At 32.5% G+C, this 21,302-nt stretch overlaps 1 protein-coding gene across 1 annotated transcript in view; it reads left to right on the forward strand.

Moving 5' to 3' along the window:
• Positions 1-21,302, forward strand: part of LOC114328599 (ATP-binding cassette sub-family G member 1) — a gene marked incomplete in the record, with an annotated part of 266,280 nt that overhangs the window by 208,410 nt on the left and 36,568 nt on the right. The window contains 3 exon segments of the mRNA XM_050657211.1: positions 11,255-11,493; positions 13,606-13,716; positions 16,234-16,361. Of these exon segments, the coding sequence (XP_050513168.1) occupies positions 11,255-11,493; positions 13,606-13,716; positions 16,234-16,361 (478 nt within the window).

Here is a 21,302-nt window from a genome sequence, read left to right on the forward strand (position 1 = left end):
TAGATGCCTTAAAAGTGCATACTTCAATAAAAAGCCCTGTGATGGTCACATGGCAACCAGGATAATGCCCTGAGGTAATGTATTGAAATTTCCCAACACGTGGGATTCAAATTGAGTTGTTTACATTTCAATGACTTAATGGCAACAAAGGTTAATTGCAACAAACTTAATGGCAGGCTGCCATTAAGTCATTGAAATGTAAACAACTCAATTTGGATCCCACGTGTTGGCCAATTTCAAAACATTACCTCAGGGCATTATCCTGGTTGCCATGTGACCATCACAGGGCTTTTTATTGAAGTATGCACTTTTAAGGCATCTATATTACATGTAAAGAGTTTTTACCGGGATATTTTTTTTGTGGCTCAGCTAGCATCCAGTTTATCAAACACTGATGATGATTTTTTTATAAAAATCGAAAACGTTTTGTTGTTATGTAGCCCTTTTAAGGGATTTTAATAAAAAAAAAAAAATTTACCTTTTACAAACGATTGTTTTCCAATTTAAAAATTCTAACTACTTTCAAAACACAAAACTTTTTTTGTAATTCATTGCTCATATTGTCATCACCATCAACATGACAACGCGAAAGTTAAGGATTGTCACCATGACAACTCGAAAGTTACAAACAGTGCGAAAAAGTAAATCCCATTTAAAATACATTGTTACTTCACGCACACTTTAAATCCTTCACGCACTGCTATCTATAATGACAGTTTTCACAAACTAAAAACTTATACATAATATGACAGAGTAGATAAATTATTTTATCTTTATTTGTCTTAAAGTTATACCCGTTTGAAATTATAATTTTCTTAAAGAATTTGTTCACTAATTTGTTTATAATGGTTTTTACCAAATTTGCGCAACAAACATTTATACTTTATTTAACATTAATGATAGAAGAACTCAAAAGGAACATTTGGGCTTAGGAAAATGACCACGTGCCTTAGCAGTAACTACAGTGTTACACATTTACACATGCCAGGTGCTACAGGCATTCGTGTTCAGCAACCCCAAAAACCCCCTGAGTAACAAAATCTGGCCCTTAATATACCTACTAATTTTGACATGTTTCCTTAAATTCAATGCTAATAAATTTTATGCACTGTAAACGCAATTATGAATTTCTACCAATGCAGAATGATATATTATTTCAAAATAATTATATAAATAATTTATATTTCTTATAAATATACAGAGTGGGCCAAATAAAAGGAGCCACCCCGATATTTGGCAGTATTTATTAGATTTTAAGAAAATAAAAAAACAGGTCAATTTTTGATCTAAGGGGGACACATTTTTACGGTACAAACATCTGTCATTTGTCAACTCCCTCCCTTCCACTTCCCCCACCTCTTATTTTTAAATAGGGAATAGGGGTCGTATGCTAGCTCATTTGAAAGGTTATTCAATTCTCTATTCAGTAATATTAACATTGACATAAAAATTTATACAGGGTGTCCAAGAAAAATTATTTTAAATTAAATTAATTGACACAAAAAGAAGAATGCATGTAATTTATTTAACTCAGAATACATTCTACTGCTGATAAAAAACAGAAAACAATGTTTATTTAATAAATAAACACTGTTTGTTGCTTAAATTCAATATTCAACCTACCAAGAGGCAGATGGGTGGAAGCTTGAACATTAAAATTAAGCAAAAAGCAGTGTCTATTTATCAAAAAACATTTTTTTCTATTTCATGTCAGCAGTAGAATGTGTTCTGAGTAAAATAAATTACATACATTCTTCTTTTTGTGTCAATTAATTTAATTCAAAATAATTTTTCTTGGACACCCTGTATACATTTTTAAGTCGATGTTGATATTACTGAATAGAGAATTAAATAACCTTTCAAATGAGCTAGCACACGACCCCTATTCCCTATTTAAAAATAAGGGGTGGGGGAAGTGGAAGGGAGGGAGTTGACAAATGACAGATGTTTGTATCGTAAAAATGTGTCCCCCTTAGATCAAAAATTGACCTGTTTTTTTATTTTCTTAAAATCTAATAAATACTGCCAAATATCGGGGTGGCTCCTTTTATTTGGCCCACTCTGTATATATATTTCCCTAATGATTAACCATAAGCTATGGGAAATTCACTGACGTTTACACGATTAAAACTCTAACTGATTCATCTCTGCGGTTAGAAATTGCATATTATTCATACTAAATTATAGCCTCGCTATAATTTTTAAGCATTAATGATACTAATTACCAATAAAAGTGCAGTCGTGATAAATCAACAGGAAATCAGTCATCGCGTTGAACACATTCACACATAAATAGAAAACAAAATATGATTAAATGGCTAATTGTGAACCATATTACATATTCAGGCTCTATAACAAATGTCTTTTAACCTTGTAGTACACGCGCCTCAAAATGTAGTATTACCAGGTCACATTTCGAATCCAATAAAACGTGTGTTCTGAAAAAATAAAATAATCACCTGTAAATGCATATTAAATCGGTCTATTAAAATATTTTCCATATTACAAACGTTTGTTACATTGTTGCAACGTTGCAACCATATATATTTTTCAAATATTGCATGAAGCATGCTCTTTGTTTGCCACTATATCCACCTGGACGCTTTGGTGGATCTGTCTATTACATATTTTCCATATTACAAATATTTGTTACATTGTTGCAACGTTGTGTAATATTATTATATTTTTATTACATATTTTCCATATTATAAATATGTATTTGTTACATTGTTGCAACGTTGTAATCACATATATTTTCCAAATAATGCATGAAGCATGCTCTTTGTTTGCCACTATACCCACTGTGATTAAATTATTAAGTCTTGGCTCAATTGACGATGGTATAATATACATTTATGCATATAATATATACTATATGGTTATAAACAAGACACAGTAGCATGAGCACAAGAGTAACTGTCAGCTAACTTTGAGCTAAACTTCGTAAAAAATTCTTAGCAATGGATAAAAACTCCCACCCATTATATTCTGAATTCCTTATAATTCACTGTGTACATTAGTCTTTAATTAATTTCGGTCCAATACTGTATTTTGTATATTTATAACGACTTTTAAACTTTTTGCTGTATAAATATAATTGTTGTGTAACCGGCGTAATAAGTTGATTTAGTACGACATTGGTTTATATTTTAATTTCTTTCTTCGTCCATCTTTTGTTTTTTAGTGACATTTGTCACACTATGTAAGTGACTGGTGAAAATCTGCTGTAATAGACCAGGGCAGCAGAACCTATTTTACTTCAAATCAGGCCCGAGGCACTACATAATTTTCGGGCCCCTAAATATAATTTAATAATAATATTAATTAAGTTAATTAGTTAATATTAATATCAAATTTTTTAATTGTTCTAAGACCTTCTTTTTCTTCTTAACGTACCCTATTAAGTCCTCTTGACGTTGGTGATTAACGTGGCGAAACTGTCTCTGTCTCGAGCTATTCTAAATAGTTGTTCTGCTTTCTTTATTCCTGTCCACTCCCGGATATTCTTCAACCAAGAAGCCTGCTTTCTATCAATTCCTGTGCGTCCTTCGATTTTACCCATCATAATAAGTTGAAGAATATTATACCGGTCTCCCCTTACTACGTGTCCAAAATAGGCCATCTTTCTATATTTGATGTTATCAAACAGCTCGCGGGCAGCATTTGCTCTCTTAAGGACTGCCACACGTGTCAGAGTAGCGGTCCATGGTATTTTCAGTGTACGTCTGTGCAGCCACATTTCAAAGGCCTCCAAACGATTAATGGTCGATATTTTTAATGTCCATGCTTCGACAACATACACGAGGACTGACCAAATGTAACATGTAATCATGCGCTTTCGAAGTTTAAGTTGCAAGTTATCATTACAGAAGAATGACCTCATTTTTAAAAATGTCGTGCGGGCTATCTCGATTCTACATTTAATCTCTTTATCTATCTGGATCTATTTGTTCAGTAATATGGCAACCAAGATATTTAAAACTGGGCACTCTTGAATTATATGACCATCAACATATAACTGAATCTTGATGGGCCAAACGGCTAAATACCACGTATTTTGTTTTTGAACAGTTTATGTTTACGCCAAACTCTCTTCCCACTTTGTCAGTGGCATTTAAAAGGTGTTGTAATCTATTCATATCATCACTTAAAATAACTGTATCGTCTGCATATCTGATTGTATTTATCAGAATTCCATTAACTTTCACACCCCATACCAAAATATGGCGCGCTTCGTTAAATATTCTATCTGAATATAAATTGAATAACAGTGGGGACAGTATACAACCCTGTCTGACACCTCTTTGTATTTTGCATATTTTTGTTGAATTTCTTTTTATGCAAGCTGTCGCTGTTTGATGCCAGTATAATTTTTCTATGATTCGTACATCTTGACTATCAACTCCTTAATCATTTACCTAATATTTTAACTAATTTGTGATGTTGTACTCGATCAAAGGCCTTCTCATAGTCAATAAGTACAGCAATACGTCTTTCCTTTGATCTCGGCATTTCTGCAATAATACATTTTGTGCTAAGAGTGCGACCCGGGTTCCCAGTCCATTTCTGAAGCCAAATTGTGTTTCATCCTGGTCTTCTTCATATTTATCTCTGATTCTACTGTGGATGATACGTATAAAGATTTTCAAAGTGTGTCTCATGTGGTTCTAAGACCACAGTTGACAAATTTGAAAATTTATCTTGTTTTATTGCAATAAAAATTTTTTGATGATCTTTCCGGGCCCCATAAAAATGCGGGCCCGGGGCAGGTGCCTCACTGGTCTAGTGGTAAACTAGGCCCTGCAGGGCGGATCTGTGAAAAAACGTCTATTTTTGGATGTGCGATGTGGCATTCCGATTTTTGCAGATGAAGTTAGGTGACAATTTCAGTAATTATAATCGACTAATACTAGTTCTCAAAATATGCCCGGAACAATAATAACAAAATTTAAATATTTAAAAATTTCGAAAAACATCGATTTTTTTTTCTACTTTTTTTGCTTATAACTTTAAAGCGATTCATTTTGGAACAAAGTTTTAAAATAAAATAAATATAATTGAATTTTGTATGATAAACGACTGGTTAAAAATATCTTAAATTATTGTCCTTTCTGCAAAATAGCAATAAATACAAAATAAGGGGGCAAAATAAGCCTGTTTTTATTCAATGTTTTTCAACCACTTTGGTTGCACTTAGAACTTTCGTAATTCGCTTAGAAAATTCTTACAACATACTTAAATCGTTCACCAAATTTCATTAAAATCGACTTGATATATTTTGCAGAATAATTTTGTAATCTAAATTTTTTTTAAAAAGTTCAAATTTTTTAAAAAATCTCTGAAGAAAAAGTAGACCAATTAGAAGTTTGCTATTTTTTTACATATAAAGAGGTTCTCTACGTATCAACTACACTTTACAGAATTAAAATCGGACGAATTAAGCGGCCTCAGCACTGTTTTAAAGTCCTAAACAATTTTTTGGCTTATAAACAAATACAGTGAGTGCGTTTGAGTTGGCATAAATTCATTTATCGCCAACCGTCACTAAAGTCATTCGTTATTGTACTCATTTGCCCTCATTTGCCGCAGTAAAGTAACACTTTATTGTACTGAAAGTAGAATTTTACTTTACCTGCCGCGATTAATCGGAATTGAATGTAAGTGGTCGATGGCAGTAATCGATTATTTATTTGAGTTAACTTACAATTTATTTTCTTTAATTTTTAAAAATATTTTACAAAATTTACAATGTTGTTAATTAAATTAATGTCGAAAAGTGAAATTCTGTAGTATTTTGTAATTATATTCATATAAAATAAATCAACACTTTACCGATATATAATTATTCAATATTGATAACTATCGATTAAAAATCGAAAGCGGCCATCATGCAGAAGTCACCTGTCATAAAATTTTTATTACGTCTAAAATTTTAAAAAATTCTTAAATTGTAAATTGTAAGTATTAAAATCAATATCAAATTGTTGGCGATAAAATTTTGTATGCACCACGTCAGTAAAGACTGTTTATCGAACTCGTCTGTTATTCGCCTCACTCGCTAACGCTCGCTCTGCTCATAATATCAGACTCGTTCGATAAAGAGTAACTTTACTGACTTGGTACATAAATAATTATTTCTCGAGAATAGGCGTCTCTGGAGATAAATCCCGAAACAGGTCGATTGTTATTTTTAAATTCTAATTTTATTGGTATATATATCATACTAGTGACGTCATCCATCTGGGCCTGATGACGTAATCGATGATTTTTTTAAATGAGAATAGGTACTTTGTGATAGCTCAATCGAAAAGCTATTCAATTTTGTATTCGCTAATATAAACACTAACATAAATATTTATACAGGGTTTGAATTAAAAAAAATGTTTTGAATTAAATTAATTGAAATATTTAGATTACGTCATCACACCCAGATGGATGACGTCACATAGTACGATATTTATGCCAAAAAATTATAATTTAAAAATAAAATCGATCTGTTTCGGGATTTATCTCCAGAGTCGCCCATTCTCAAGAAAATGAATTTATGCCAACTCAAACGTCCTCACTGTATTTGTTTATAAGCCGAAACATTGTTTATAATTTTAAAACAGTGCTGAGGCCGCTTAAATAATCCGATTTTTATTCTGTAAAGTGTAATAGATAGGTAGAGAACCTCTTTATATGTAAAAAAATAGCAAACTTCTAAATTGTCAACTTTTTGATCAGAAAGTTTTAAAAAAATTTAAACTTTAAAAAAAAATCTAGATTGCAATATTATTATGCAAAATCTATTAAGTCGAATTTAATGAAATTTAGTGGACGGTTCAAAAGTATATTGTAAGAATTTTCTAAGCGAACAATGAAGGTTCTGTGCGAACTATGAAGTGCAACCAAAGTGGTTGAAAAACATTGAATAAAAACAGGCTTTTTGCCCCCTTATTTTCTATTTATTGCTATTTTGCAGAAAGGGTAATAATTTAGGACATTTTAACCAGTCGTATATTATACAAAATTCAATTATCTTTATTTTATTTCGCAACGACTTTGTTCCAAAATGAATTGTTTTAAAGTTTTAAAGTAAATAAGCAATGAAAGTAGAAAAAAATCGATATTTTTCGAAATTTTTAAATATTTAAATTTTTTTAGTAATGTTCCGAGCATATTTGACAAGGAGCATGAGTCAATTATAATTATTGAAGTTGTCACCTAACTTTATCTGCAAAAATCCGAATGCCACCTCTCACATCCACCTCAAAACAGACCCGCCCTGGTCTATAAGCAGTAATTTGTATCCTTTGAAAATTTATTACCATGGTTTATTTCATTCTGGAAAGGGTAGATATTTAGCGTTTCGATGTATTTTATGCACAATAAATGTGTCAATATGACAGCTCAGCAATTTAAAGAACGATATCAAGATAAATACAACAGGAGGAAATATGTGTTGGAGTTGGTCAAAAAATTTAACTGGCAAAACTAGTGAATTTACAGTATTACGAAATGTTCAACTAGCTTCTATGTTAAGTACGAGACAAGTAACAGCTGTATCTACATATAATCAAATGAATTTTAATTAGGGTCAAAGCAATTTTAGAGACGAACAAATTACATCCATTTAAAATACTCTTAGTGCAGGAACTTATATAATGGGGGGAATATATTTTAATGGGGATGATTATGACTGATTATAGTTTTCTGAAATAATCAGTGAGCGAGCATTGACCATCCCATAATTATTTTTCTTTAATTATTTCCTTCGATGAATGTAATTTTCTTTAATTATTTTCATTCATAAATGGTCTGTAAATCGTCACCATTATTGCTGTTATTGGTCTGATTACAATCTGAAGATTTTTCATGAGGTGCATACCCAGCAATCTCAATCGATAATATTATGATGAAGATCATTTTGATTTTTCAAGAGAACGGCGTTCCCCGCATAATGCTTTACTTATTCCTTGTTCGTCAATATTTTTGGATCAAAATTTTCCACGGCAGGAGATTGAGTAGAGAGGCAGATTCGAATGGCTTCCTTGGTCACCAGATTTGTCTCTACTGGATTTTTTTGTGGGGACACCTAAAAAGTAAAATATACAGAACACCTCCCGTATCTTTAGAAGATATACGTCAATAGGTTATCAAAGAATTCCTACGAATCATGCCATAAATGCTTCTGAATGCTTAATAACGTTTTCATCAACAAACCTTATTCATTGTAGGCACGCTACTATTTGATAAACTAAGAAATAAGTAACCAACTATAAATATAAATTTTAAAATATACTTTTTCGTTTCTAGTTACTTCACTTGCTGTTAATACTAGTTAATAACAAAAGTTTCATCCGTTGATCTGCTGTGCATAAATCCATGATCTATCAAATGTAGGGTGGAGTGAAAACTGGCTCGAAAAAAAAATATCCTTAAATCAATTGACCTATATGTGGAAAAGTTGCCTAATATAATGGTCTATTCTAGAAAAAAAAAGTGGCTTAAAATATTGCCATCTTCTACTGCCCATTTGACCGTGAAATGTAAAAAATTAAAGATAAATATTTTTTAAAGCCGTGATGCAGCTCTTCGCTTATTTCCATAAAAAATTCGTAATTTTTGATGAAAATAACCCAGACCTCACTGCGTGGAGGTAGCTGCATATCGAGTTCCACCGCCCTCCCACCCCTTTTTTGTACTTTTGTGATTAATGTTCATTAAAAACTTGAAGATATTGACTTTTTGTCTCGAATACTGGCAAACTAGCTCTAGAAGCAAATCGTGCCCTTAAAATCCATCCCTTGCTGTATTTCCACATACAGCAACTGACGCTTCTGTTACTAATTTGATGCACCTTTCCACTGCTTGCGTGTGGCATGGATATTTTAGAATTTCAATTTCAGCTGGAACATCTAAAATCATTTCTTCTAGTTCTTCATTGGAAATACATTTTGTCAGGGGAGGTTCTGTTATTGTTGTCGACTGCCAGTCAATCATATCGATGTAGTTTTCAGCATAAAAATTTAAAGATGGCAATTTGAATTCCCGTATTTCTTGTTGGTTTGCTGTTTTCCTACACTTCAATAATCTTCTAAGGCCTAATTCTCTCACTGTTTTCGGCTGAACAGCGAACGGCTGTTCACCGTTCAGCGAAAGCTCAAGCTGTCTAATAATTTCATTCTTATTACCAGTATTTACTGCTGTACCATCAGAACCTATAGCCTGCAAATTTGAAACGTCAAAATTATGCTCCAAAAATTCTAGAATGCTCTTCTTTATACTTTGCGAATTGCCAGATGCAGGAGTCAAATGACCAATATATTTGGATCCTGGTTCTGAAGCTAGGACTATATGCTCCTCAATCTTCGTTTTCTTGGACAAACTTCCTTCTTCACTAGTTTGAACTAACGTTTGGTCTTTTCTTCCATCAAAATATATTCCATATACCAATTCAGAACCGTCTTCTTTATCTTTTCTCTTGAGCTCAAATCGAGCTTTTGCCCTTTCTCTACGAATTTTGCTGCGGTCGACAATTTTTGATGAATCTTCTGTAGTAATTATTCCTATATCTTTTAACGCTGCACTAACAACAATAATTGCTGCCGTCCTATCAGAAACACCCGTTCTGTCACATGCCTGTGCTACACTTGGTAGTTTTATTCTCATCTGAGAAGTGGAAGGAGTATATCGACCCTGTCTTCTAATTTAATGACATTTTCTTCTGATGAACTGTTGTTTGAAGTCTCTTCTTCTAGATTAGATGACACTGACTGGTATACTCTGCCAATTAAAGATTCTTTGTATTGATCATCATATTCATCATGCCTGATTCTCCTTTCCTCGGTTTTACTTTTACGCTTCCATCTCTTTTCGAGTACTTTTGTAGTTTTTTGATCAACTCCACCGATTACCATTTTACACGAAGTTCTTTGGTCGGTTAGAAATTCACGTTCTTAAAAAGTCTTTACATTTGCATAAAGATATATCAAAGAGTTTCTTTTCGACCAATGCTCTAAATAAAACAACCTGTTTTGAATTATTAAGTTTACCGTCCTTTTTTAGCCGTTTCATTATGTTACGATATTTACCGTGGTATTCTCGAATTTTATGTAATATTTGTTGGTCTGATACAACACAAATGGAACTTTTCTGCCACAAGTTTTTCAAGTCTTTTATTAAACGGGAACAGACATCATCAGCGAAACTAGGCCTTTGTTTACTTTGTTGTACAACAATTTCTTGTCGACGATATACAGTCGGAAAAATGAAAGAATACCCATGAACGAACATATAAAACACGCTGTATTTTCCTGTCACCGTGTCACAAAGAAAATTGTCCAGTGCAAGTCCATGTAACAATAATTATTACATGTACTTGCGCTGGCCAATTTTTTGTGTGACACGGTGACAGGAAAATACAGCGTGTTTTATATGTTCGTTCATGGGTATTCTTTCATTTTTCCGACTGTAAGTAACATTTAATAATATCCGCGTAGGTCGGCAACACATTGTTCTTAAATGGTTTTGGTACACCAAACACAGGGCACAATGAATCACGTCGCGTAAAAGACATTTTTTACATACGTTATCTGCTCTAATGCTGCCAAACAGCTAAAATATTTCAACAACAAAAATCAGCGGGGGCAGACGATACGTAGGTCTACGACCACAACCGATTTATTGCGACGGAGTTCGTGGAATCCTGTTAGCCTCGTTGGCGCTAAGCCGGCGCAATGCGGTGTCAAAGAGCATGTAGTATTGTTTCAAGGTCATTATATTGAGTTGCTATTTGGTTCTAGGAATGTTTTGTAATACCTTCTTGACGTAATTATCCAGTAATAATTATTCATAAGATATTAGTGACAATAATAAGATATTCTATATTATATTTTTAAATATAGGGAAAATTCCAATTTTCAAAGCGGTTTGGGCAGTAGAAGTTTTAAGTTGATTGACCTGAGATTTTTTTTGGTGAATACTGGTAGTAAAAGGCAACTTTTCCACACATAGGCTTTAGGGAATTACGAAAAAAAAATTTCGCTCCACCCTATCAAATAGTCTGATTGTACATTATTATTACTGTAGTAAAATTAGTGAAAAATTTCATACCTTAACGATTCAATTAAAATATTTTAGCTGTAATCATTGGGTTAACGATGGTGTTTCACTTTCAATTTCCTAATGTCTAAAAGATCACTTGTGGCCATCGTTTTGCCTTATTTTGGCTTATATATAACTATGTTAAGAAATATTTTTCTTATTTCAGGGGCCTGGACAGTTTGTCGTGTACTCAATGCGTGTCTCTGTTCAAAAACCTCGCCTCAGAAGGAAGAACCGTAATAGCCACTGTTCATCAACCTTCAGCGTTAATATTCGAAATGTTCGATAAACTCTATGCTCTCTCTGAAGGAAAATGCATATATGATGGAAGGGTTAGCGATGTAGTACCATATTTCGAAAAACTCAATCTAAAATGTCCCCCGTACCACAATCCAGCTGATTACTGTAAGTATTAGATTCCAATATTATAATATTTAAAAATAGCTTAATATTAGAAGGTATTGAACGATGTTAGGAGAAACGTTTTTCTTAGAATACATCTACAATTCACCGTTAAAACGCTATTTTTTTGTTTCTTATGTAAAGAATACGGTAAAATTAAAATAGACGACTGCATTTCAATTCAATTCGAACTCCACCAATCCTCTACACGTGTTTCAGTTAATATCAAATCTCGTCAGGTGCACTATAGGTGGTGTGTTCAAACTGAGTATTGGAATGTAATCTGGTTTTGTTAACTCTTTTACTTTTCTTGCTATTATGAAGCAATTATCGATATCGTTACGTTAATTTCTTCGAGGACGTCCTCTCTTTTCCAGGGAAATCCATTCTAATACTCTTCGGGACCATCGGTCCTCCTGATATTCTCGTTACGTGTCAACTGTTGTTTCCCAATCTTCTGACTCTGTCTTCGATAATTTACTAAAACTTCGTCTTAAATAGTCCATCTCTGTCGTCATTAGTTTGTTTTTATTATCTTTACTAACCTCCCAAATCTCCTAAGTGTATAATGTAGCAACTTGTACAATACTTAGAATACTACAAATATGTTCATTTTTATTTACTTTTACACTACTATTATTTATTCTCGCTATGATACCATCTTCACTATTCCCTTTCTTATTGATAATGACAAAAAATGCAGGATTTTTACACACTTATTTTTTAATTTTCTTTATCTAAATCAAATGTTTCGACATTTTTTTAGTTTTAACGAATTGACTTTTTGGTGTCACTCAAAAGTGAAAAAGTCAAAATTTTTGCAAAAGCTGTGAAAATGAACATATATTTTTCGTAGACTATTCGTGAGGTAACGCTCTCGAGATATTTTTTGTTTTATGCTTATTTTTTGCATAAAAAATATCTCTAACAGCGTTACCTCATGTCTAAAGAACATATATGGCAACATTTCAGGTGGATTGATCTTGACAACTTATATTTTCAATTTCTTTTTATCTGTCAAATCTTAAACTGATGCACACCCGAATATGTTTTTGAATAGCGGAGTAATTTACAAAAGAGAAGGGAAGGGAAACAGCGGTTTAACGTTTCTTACCACACTCAAGCGCGCTGGAGCGCAAGTGAGTCGAAGGTAGGGGTATTCAACATGCTGTACAGTAATTTTGCTCAGATAAATCGATAATTTTCAGAAAGTATTTTTGAAGTTATATTGTACTTTCATTTAAAATAATAAAAAAACCGAAATTTCAAAATTTTCAAATCATACCCCATTAACTAAAAAACATGTTAATTAACTTTGTTTAGTTAACGTTGCTGGTTACTCCGCGATTCAAAAATATATTCCGGTGTGCATTACTTCACGATTTGGCAGACAAAAAACAAATTGAACGTAAAAGTTGATCAAACTTTAGTTGTTCTCAAAACTGCGTTTTTCAAAGGCGGTGGACATTGCAACTCAAAGAGTACTTGACCGATCCCACTGAAATGTTGTATACATTTTCTTAGACATTTCGTGGGGTAACGCTCTTAAGATATTTTTTGTTTTATGGTTATTTTTTGTAATATGTTGATTTTTACCTTTTTTCGTTGATTTTCGTTGTCTTGATTTCTGAGTAATATCAAAAACTCAAATATCGCTAAAACGAAAAAAACTCGGCAGTGTACCTCGACAAACTCATAAGCTAATAACATCTTTTTTAATTTTTTATTTAACATAATTCAATGACGAATTTTGATGTCCACCACATATTCCATTTTTTTGGTGTCTGTAAAAATTGGCTACCGTTGAATATTTTTCCTTGAAATTGTTTTTCCTTTCTATTTCCAAAAACGTTTCTACCATATAATTGTGTAATGTTTAATTTACTTAAAACTAGGTATATGGTCTTCAAAACTTTTGTTCTCATTCCATCTATGTTTATTGTGGTATTTTGATTGTCATCAAAATACCACATCTTTTGTGTTATATTTTTTCCATCTAATAATATTTTATAAATTTTATAAAATATTATTAAATGGAATTTTATATATCTATAATTAAACAAACCTTAGTGAAGTATTTCTTATTTTTTATTACGACGTATTTTTTGTTTTTAGTAATAGAAGTATCAATCGGAGATCACAATGCAAATATTAACAAATTGGCAGATAGTGTCAAATCGTATCAATATAAAAGTATGGAAAGTGGTGAAAACGATGACTTAAAAGGTAGGAAATCTTAAATAGAAATTTTTCAACTTTTTTTGTTTAAATTCTTACAAATATTAATCATTAATATAATTTATTTGTGTGCTAAAAGTTTTTTCTTATATTGATTGATTTTTATCACGACGTTGAACATGCAGTAACCGGGCATATAAATACCGGGTAAATAAAAATCGGGTAAAATAATAAATGCACCACTGATGCATGTTTTCTGTAATACATGAGGTTTATCAAGCACTGAACAATAATCTTCACACTGCTACCGTTTTTTGTGAATACGCCAAAGCTTTTGATTGTGTAAATCACAACATTTTGATAAAAAACTAAATTTCTACGGAATTCTAGGTATTTCTTTAAATTGGTTCCAATCTTACTTGAAGGATAGGAAACAACTGGTTAGAGCAAATGATACAGACTCTAGTCTCAAAAACATTGTATGTGGGATACCTCAAGGTTCAGTATTGGGTCCTCTACTTTTCCTTATTTTTATTAATGACATCACTAGTTTAAAAATCGATGGAAAAATCTTTTTTTTTTGCTGATGATACCAGTATCACTTGGAGCAACTCAAATATTGCAACTCATCATACTCAAATATTGACCGATTTTTATGAAATTGTATATGTATACTCGGTAGGTCTTAGAATCGGTCGTAATCTATTTTTCATATCCCTGAGTGACATTTTGTATTGTTAGGTGGGGATATGTACATAACATACTCTACAAGACTACAAGTACTTACAAATAATGATTAAAATCCATCAACAAACTCCGGAGATATTAATCGCGACATAACATTGAAAAATCGATTGCATTTTTTGAGTGCACGGATTTTAATAATTCCCCTCCACTGACCACGAGTCTGTTTCGTTAGGACTTAATTTTTAAAGCTTTATTAACCACTCTGTTCAAGTTCAAAGTTTACTCAAACTTTTACACAAAACATATATCTTGAACTTCAAAATAGCGCTAGTTAGGTTTCTTAATTTTTATAAACAAAGTAGCTGTGAATTCAATAAAAAAAAGTGGCTAACTTTGACCGTAATTAACCTAGGCAAATGTTTTTTTTAACCATTCATGTAAAAATACCAGCTTTTCAAATCCTAAAGTAGATTTAGTCTGCAGTCAATATTAACAAAATTATTCAAATTGTTTATAAGCCAAAAATGACTCTACTTTACTAAAATATTTTCGGAATGATAAAAATGACTTTTTATTAATTTTTTTAAGCACTGTGAAAACATAATAGGTCTGGATCCCGCGTATGAAAACAGTTGATTAATAGCAAGCTGAAAATTTGTTAATAGCTTAAGGGTGTCTAGTCGGACAAACTTTGATATATGGGAACACTGGAACAGGGGAAGTTTTAACTGTGGAACATTTTAAAAATTTGGAACGGTCAGACCACGAAAACGGCACATGTATTTTGTATGACAGAACAGACTTAAACTCTCCGATCAGAGATTAAACTCTCATGCAAAAATCACAGTGCTGTTTATCACCAAATGGGCGTTTTAATGAGTGGAACATGTAGAATATGTCAAATGACAGGAATTATGACAGGTGATAAATAGCAGTCTGATTTTTGCATGAGGGTTTAATCTCTGTTTGGAGAGTTTAAGTCTATTCTGTCGGACAAAATAAATGTGCCGTTTTCGTGGTCTGACCGTTCCAAATTTTTAACCTGTTCCACAATTAAAACTGCCCCTGTTTCAGTGTTCCCATATATCAAAGTTTATCCGACTAGACACCCTTAAGCTATTAACAAATTTTCAGCTTGCTATTAATCAACTTTTTTTCATACTCGGGATTTCATATTCTGTTTTCATAAGCTTTTCACAAAATTGCTGTATCATTATTATTTTCTAAACAATAGTATTGCAAAGAAAAGGTTTTTTTTTATACAAATTGAATAAAATTTGAACTAATTGACGAATCGTCTTGAAATTTTTTTGCATTCTACGGACTGTTTGACTCAACTCTTCATGCAATATTAAAGTCTTAAGTTCATTTTTGCAAAAGTTATAGCAATTTTTTTATTTTCGAAATTTTAGTTTTATTTTGCAATTTCCGAAGCAACAAATAATCGGACCAAAATTCAAAAACTTCCATTTTAAACCTTTGCTTTTCTACTGAAAGCTGAACATTCTAAATAATATATTGAATTACCCTATTTTTACCTGTAGCGATTTAAACGAAAAAACTTCCATTTTTGAGCCTTATTTGTTAATAACTAAATTTCTAGTCCGAACTGTGACGGGCATTTTTGTATTTATAATGTATTAGGTACATAGTATCCAAAAAATCCATTTGCAACCTGGCTGGTGAAGTGTCCCGAAAATGGTACATTTTTGCCTTATTTCCCTTGAGTATAGGTGCTGTATTTAAAAATCGATTTATTTTTTCCTAAATGCCCTGTTCTATTAAAAACTAAAAACACACTTTAAATACTTAATTCAACAATAAAATATTGCATATTTTACGACATCATTCATCATGTTTCGCATTGTTTTATTTCAGGGAGAGATCTCTTCGAGGAAAAAAAAGTAGGTCTCTATTCCGACGAAACGAAAGCAGTGCCCGCAGCAATCATTATGCAGTTTTTGTTATTGTATAAGAGGAATCTGCTGATAATAAAGAGATGTTACGTAAGTACCATAAAAATGATTGCATTTTATTCGGTCTGAATTTTAAGTGGTAAAACTTTTGAGTGTCAAGGACTACATACAGTGCCGGTTTAACCTAACTTCGGGCCCTGGGCGCTGAATATTTAGGGGCCCTCTTACTTGCTATTCGTTGTCAGATTTTTTTACAAGAAAACACATTCATGTATTTATACCCCTAAAATCCATACACAATTTTTAGCAAACAAGAAGAATAGCAAACGTAAAAATATTCCAAAAAATACATTTAAAAAGGTATAAGAAAAAACAGAAAGTTGCACAAAACAACACATGACAAAGAAAAAAATATATTCTAAAAAATACATATCACAAAAATTAGATCACTTTTTTGCTTAATTAGGCATTTTAGCAATCTGTCAGATGATACTATCACAATTCAGTTGCTCCAGGTCTTCATTTTCTATAATACAATAGTGATATGCGTCTATGATTTTCTTGACCCAAATTTGGCGTTAAATATATTTTTATTCTTTTTAAAGCCGAAAAAGACCGCATTAGAAGTTGGTATCGTGAAAGTAATTTGCAGTAAAGGTAAAATATTGGGAAATGTTACCTTTAAGTACAATATTTACATCCTGGATGATACCAAATTTTATAAATGTTTATTTAACTTCTGGCATAATATTATAGAATGGGTAATTGCATTATGCAAGTTCTCTTTGGTTTCATCATCATATTTTTTTATATTTCACATATAAAGTATTAATTGACGTCTTGACTGCTTCTTTATCTAGCGTAGAAAATCATCCAACAGCTGATGTAACATCTTTGTAGCATATATCCTAGTCTTCGCAAAAAAAATATTTTTGGCTTCTAGTTCAATTTCGCTTGACATATTTCTTACGTCTCTAAGAAATCTCAAAATAGATGCCATTATTTCTACTCCAATGGACACGTTTAAGTCCACAGTTTCTTCACGTTCACGTATTGCTTTTGCATTAACTAGTTCCAAAGTTTTTGTCCAAATCAGTGTCAATAGAGCTGTCTCAAAGATTTTATTCTGCATTGTCTTGGCTTCATTTTTAATTGCTAATTTTTCGTCTCTGTTATTGCTTAACTGGAAAATATAAGTTTGATGGATCCCTAGTTTTTAACTAAAGCATTTACAGCGTCAAAAGTTTCTACAAGCTTTGATTTCATTACTTTAAAAAATTAATTGCAAATTTGGTGAGACAGATAGCTAACTGAACCTTTTAGTTATTCGCATTCCGTTATAAATGCTCAGCTAAGAAGTAGTCAAATTTAGCCATGTATACAAGACAACTGTAATTTCCTTTATGACGACTCGTTTAATCCTCATTGCATCAATGGAAAGCTAGTCCTTGAGAAGCAAGTCATTTAGTAGTGACAACAACTCTTCTTAGGACGTTTATCCAATAGTTAGCTTCGCATTTTACTTGCTCTTCCAGGACAGCGTCTATAACTCCAATCAATGATGATCTTGTTATTAATGTAACCATAGAGTTCAGATGAAATTTACTTTCTTCGTGAGATTTTAGCAAAATATTCAAATGTTTCCAGTGGGTCCATCCAAACTCAGTTAAACTATTTTTTCAATTGAAAATAATTTGCACGGGTAACAATAAACAGCTTTAACACTTGCGCCGTATATTAGCTAATCTCTCTTTTCTTTGCCTCCATTGGGCTTTCCTCTATAAAAGTTGCTTTTATTTAATCTTCTATAATAAGCTTTTTCTTCATCTTCAAACATGTTTTTATAAGGTTCTAAGAAATCACTTTTTGGTTTAAAAGTTTCGACCATTTCGAAAGGCCAATTCAAAATCGCAGGTATTTCGTCGTTTTTTTTTTCTATTTTGGAAAATACGTAGATTATTTAGCGGACTTTACTTTTTTATTAGTAAAAGGAACGGGTCTGTACGGGCCCCTCCGGGGCCCGGGCCCCTGGGCGCCCGCCCCAAGCGCCCAGTGCATAAACCGGCACTGACTACATACACCAATGAGTATTTGTTGCGTTTCCTAATTTTTAATTTTCTTATAATCGAGATAAGGGGACATAATTATTTAAAAAGCGGTAAAATAATAGAAAATTTTTAATTCATGGATTTGCCGCTCTGTTATAAATCAAACACGTTATTAGTGCTTAAACGTTTCCGCTATCTTCGCCATATTCAATAAGAACTTTAAGTATATAAACGACACTTAAGCCACGGTTTGTTAGAACAGTGAGCGACGCACAACTCACAGTCAGTCGAACGCCGCGCACGTCAGTCCAAATCAAAGGAATGGCTTCTGTATGTAACGGATTGTTAGGTTCTGCTGAGTTGCGCGCTCTGTAGACCGACAGCAGTGTACGCAGGGTTGTTAACTCTACGGATTTTTCCGTAGATCTACGGATTTTCGATATTATTTCGGAATTTCAGATAACCACATTTCTACGGATTTTTCAGCTGCAGCCATCAAAAAGCTAAAATGAGGATTTTTTTACTCTTAAAGTGTCATTCTTCTTCTTTTTTGGTCTATCAAGTACCATTCTTCTTCTTTTTTGGTCTGTCAAGTGCCATTCTTCTTCTTTTTTGGTGTATAAAGTGTCATTATTCTTCTTTTTGGTCTGTCAAGTGTCATTCTTCTTCTTTTTTTGGTCTGTCAAGCATTATTCTTCTTCTTTTTGTCTGTCAAGTGTCATTCTTCTTCTTTTTTTGGTCTGCCAAGTGTCATTTTCTGTCAGGTTTCTGCACTACGGATTTCTACGGATTTTTGAAGCGCCCTCTACGGAAATATTCAGTTCCGTTGTTAACAACCCTGAGTGTACGTCGACGGTGTGCGCTGGAATCAACTGGGGTTTGATTTGGACGCAAACGTTCAGCTGAACTCACGGTGTACAATATGGTGGTAAACTAATTTCATGCAAACAAAAATAAGTTTAGATGATTTGATATATTTTAAATTGCACAAAGTAAATGAAAAAGTCACTTGTATTAAATTTATATTATTAGTATTTAATTGGTATTTAAATTAATTGGTATTATTACTATTATTTATTAAACTGAGGCATGCATTATAATAAAACAACGTTGGTACAAAATAAAGTGTATCGTTATTATTCAACACATAACACAATTTTTTTCTTGCCATATTATACAGATCCCTGATCACTATTAAAGTATGCTTTGATTAAATATATTATTTATTAATATTCTATTTTCATATTTTTAAATATGTACAGTTCTCTGTTAATTGACCTGTTTTCAGGTCAATACTTTGGGTAAATATTCAAAGAGAAAAGCAGGTTGCCTTTAACAAAAGATACTATAAACCTTTCAGTAGTGCCCTTCAAAGACACCATATGCTTCACGGGAAGCGAACATCTAATTTCTATTACTATTGTATTATACGATTTATTACTCCTGGTTCCTGTCGCCAGGAGCCAGAAATATACACTTTTTAAGTCTCTTTACTTCGAAACGATTTTGGTCAATGTAATGGTAATATAAAATACAAATGGTCAATAACTTCCACATAAATTTCCAAGAAATTTCGGACATTTACATTTCAGTCTGACAAGGAGTCTCCTAATCGAAAACAGTCAATGTCTAAAAACAGAAATTTCTCATTAATGAGTGAATTAAAAATGGGACGAGAGGAACGAACCGCTTTGATTAAAAAACTTGTCGGAAACATCATCGAAATTGGCTCAAAAATCAGGTGATCCTTCTATACACGTGTTTTTTGAAAGTGTGGCTTCCACAGTATCTAAATTTCTTACGATTGAAAAGGCAAGAATTAAAGCTGAACTCATGAATATTGTTTCGCGATATGAAACTGAGCTGGCTGCAAATTAATTAGGTATATGAATTGGTTCTATTCATAACATTGGTTTCTATACATAACAAATATTTCTTGTGACCAAAAAATTTTTTGGAACCCAATATAGGATCTCAGAGCGTGCATTCGTTTGTATTTTCGCCAGAATCAATTTATAGCAATGCAGCAATGTAAGATACATTTATGATATACATTTTTAAGAAGTTTTCTTTTTTGTACTTAAACACTGTATTTTTATTTTTTCTCTAAATAAAAAAAACTTAGGTACTTCAAAGTTACGCTTAATTTTTCTTCTGCAGAAATCGGATGTTGTCTTCTGTTGTAAGGTTTTTTAGTAATTTCATCCCTTATAAATTGTAATACAGTTTCAAATAAATCAATGGACAGTCTAAATCTAAAATATTCTCGAAATTTTTCCTCGTTCTGAAACAATCTTATTTCGACTGTTCATTTAAATGCACATGAAAACATTTCGTTTACATTTTTATTTCTTTTATTTAAATGTAGTATTATTAACTCTTCTTCCGCCCCCTCTTCTAGGAGCAATAAAATGATTGCTTTGATTTTGTCAGAATTCATTTTTCTACGTACATAATATACCCTTCGTGAGAACAAACGTCAAACTGAAACTATTTTGAGAGCGACAGAATGAATATGCTAACAAACCGACCCAGTCAAATCTGCCGTGCGTCGAGTACAACAGATTCTGCTGTACGCGTATGCCGTGCGTCGCTCACTGTTCTAACAAACCATGGCTTTAAACTCAATTTATATTTACGTCTGCACTATTTGCTAGTTTGTGCCGAAAACTTAGGCCGGCCGCACATTGAAACGCAGGTGACGAAGACGACGCAGATTAGGACAGAACAGGTTTCTGTTTTCCGAATTGGAATGCAGAATAGGGTAGCACAAAACTGTGTTTCAGTAAACCTGCTAGCGCAGTCTTCCGGCTTTCCTGCGCTACGTGCAGAGCAGTTGTTTGTTTCTGGTAAAATTTTGTGTGGGTATATTGGAAATGTATGAACAAATAATTGAAGTGGTGAGAAGCCATACAATTATTCTTTACGATGGTATTATATTATGTCCCAAGTAGCAATTTTACGACCTGCAACCAATTTTGTC

Source organism: Diabrotica virgifera, chromosome 1 (genome assembly GCF_917563875.1).
Source record: "Diabrotica virgifera virgifera chromosome 1, PGI_DIABVI_V3a".
Taxonomy (NCBI): domain Eukaryota; kingdom Metazoa; phylum Arthropoda; class Insecta; order Coleoptera; family Chrysomelidae; genus Diabrotica; species Diabrotica virgifera.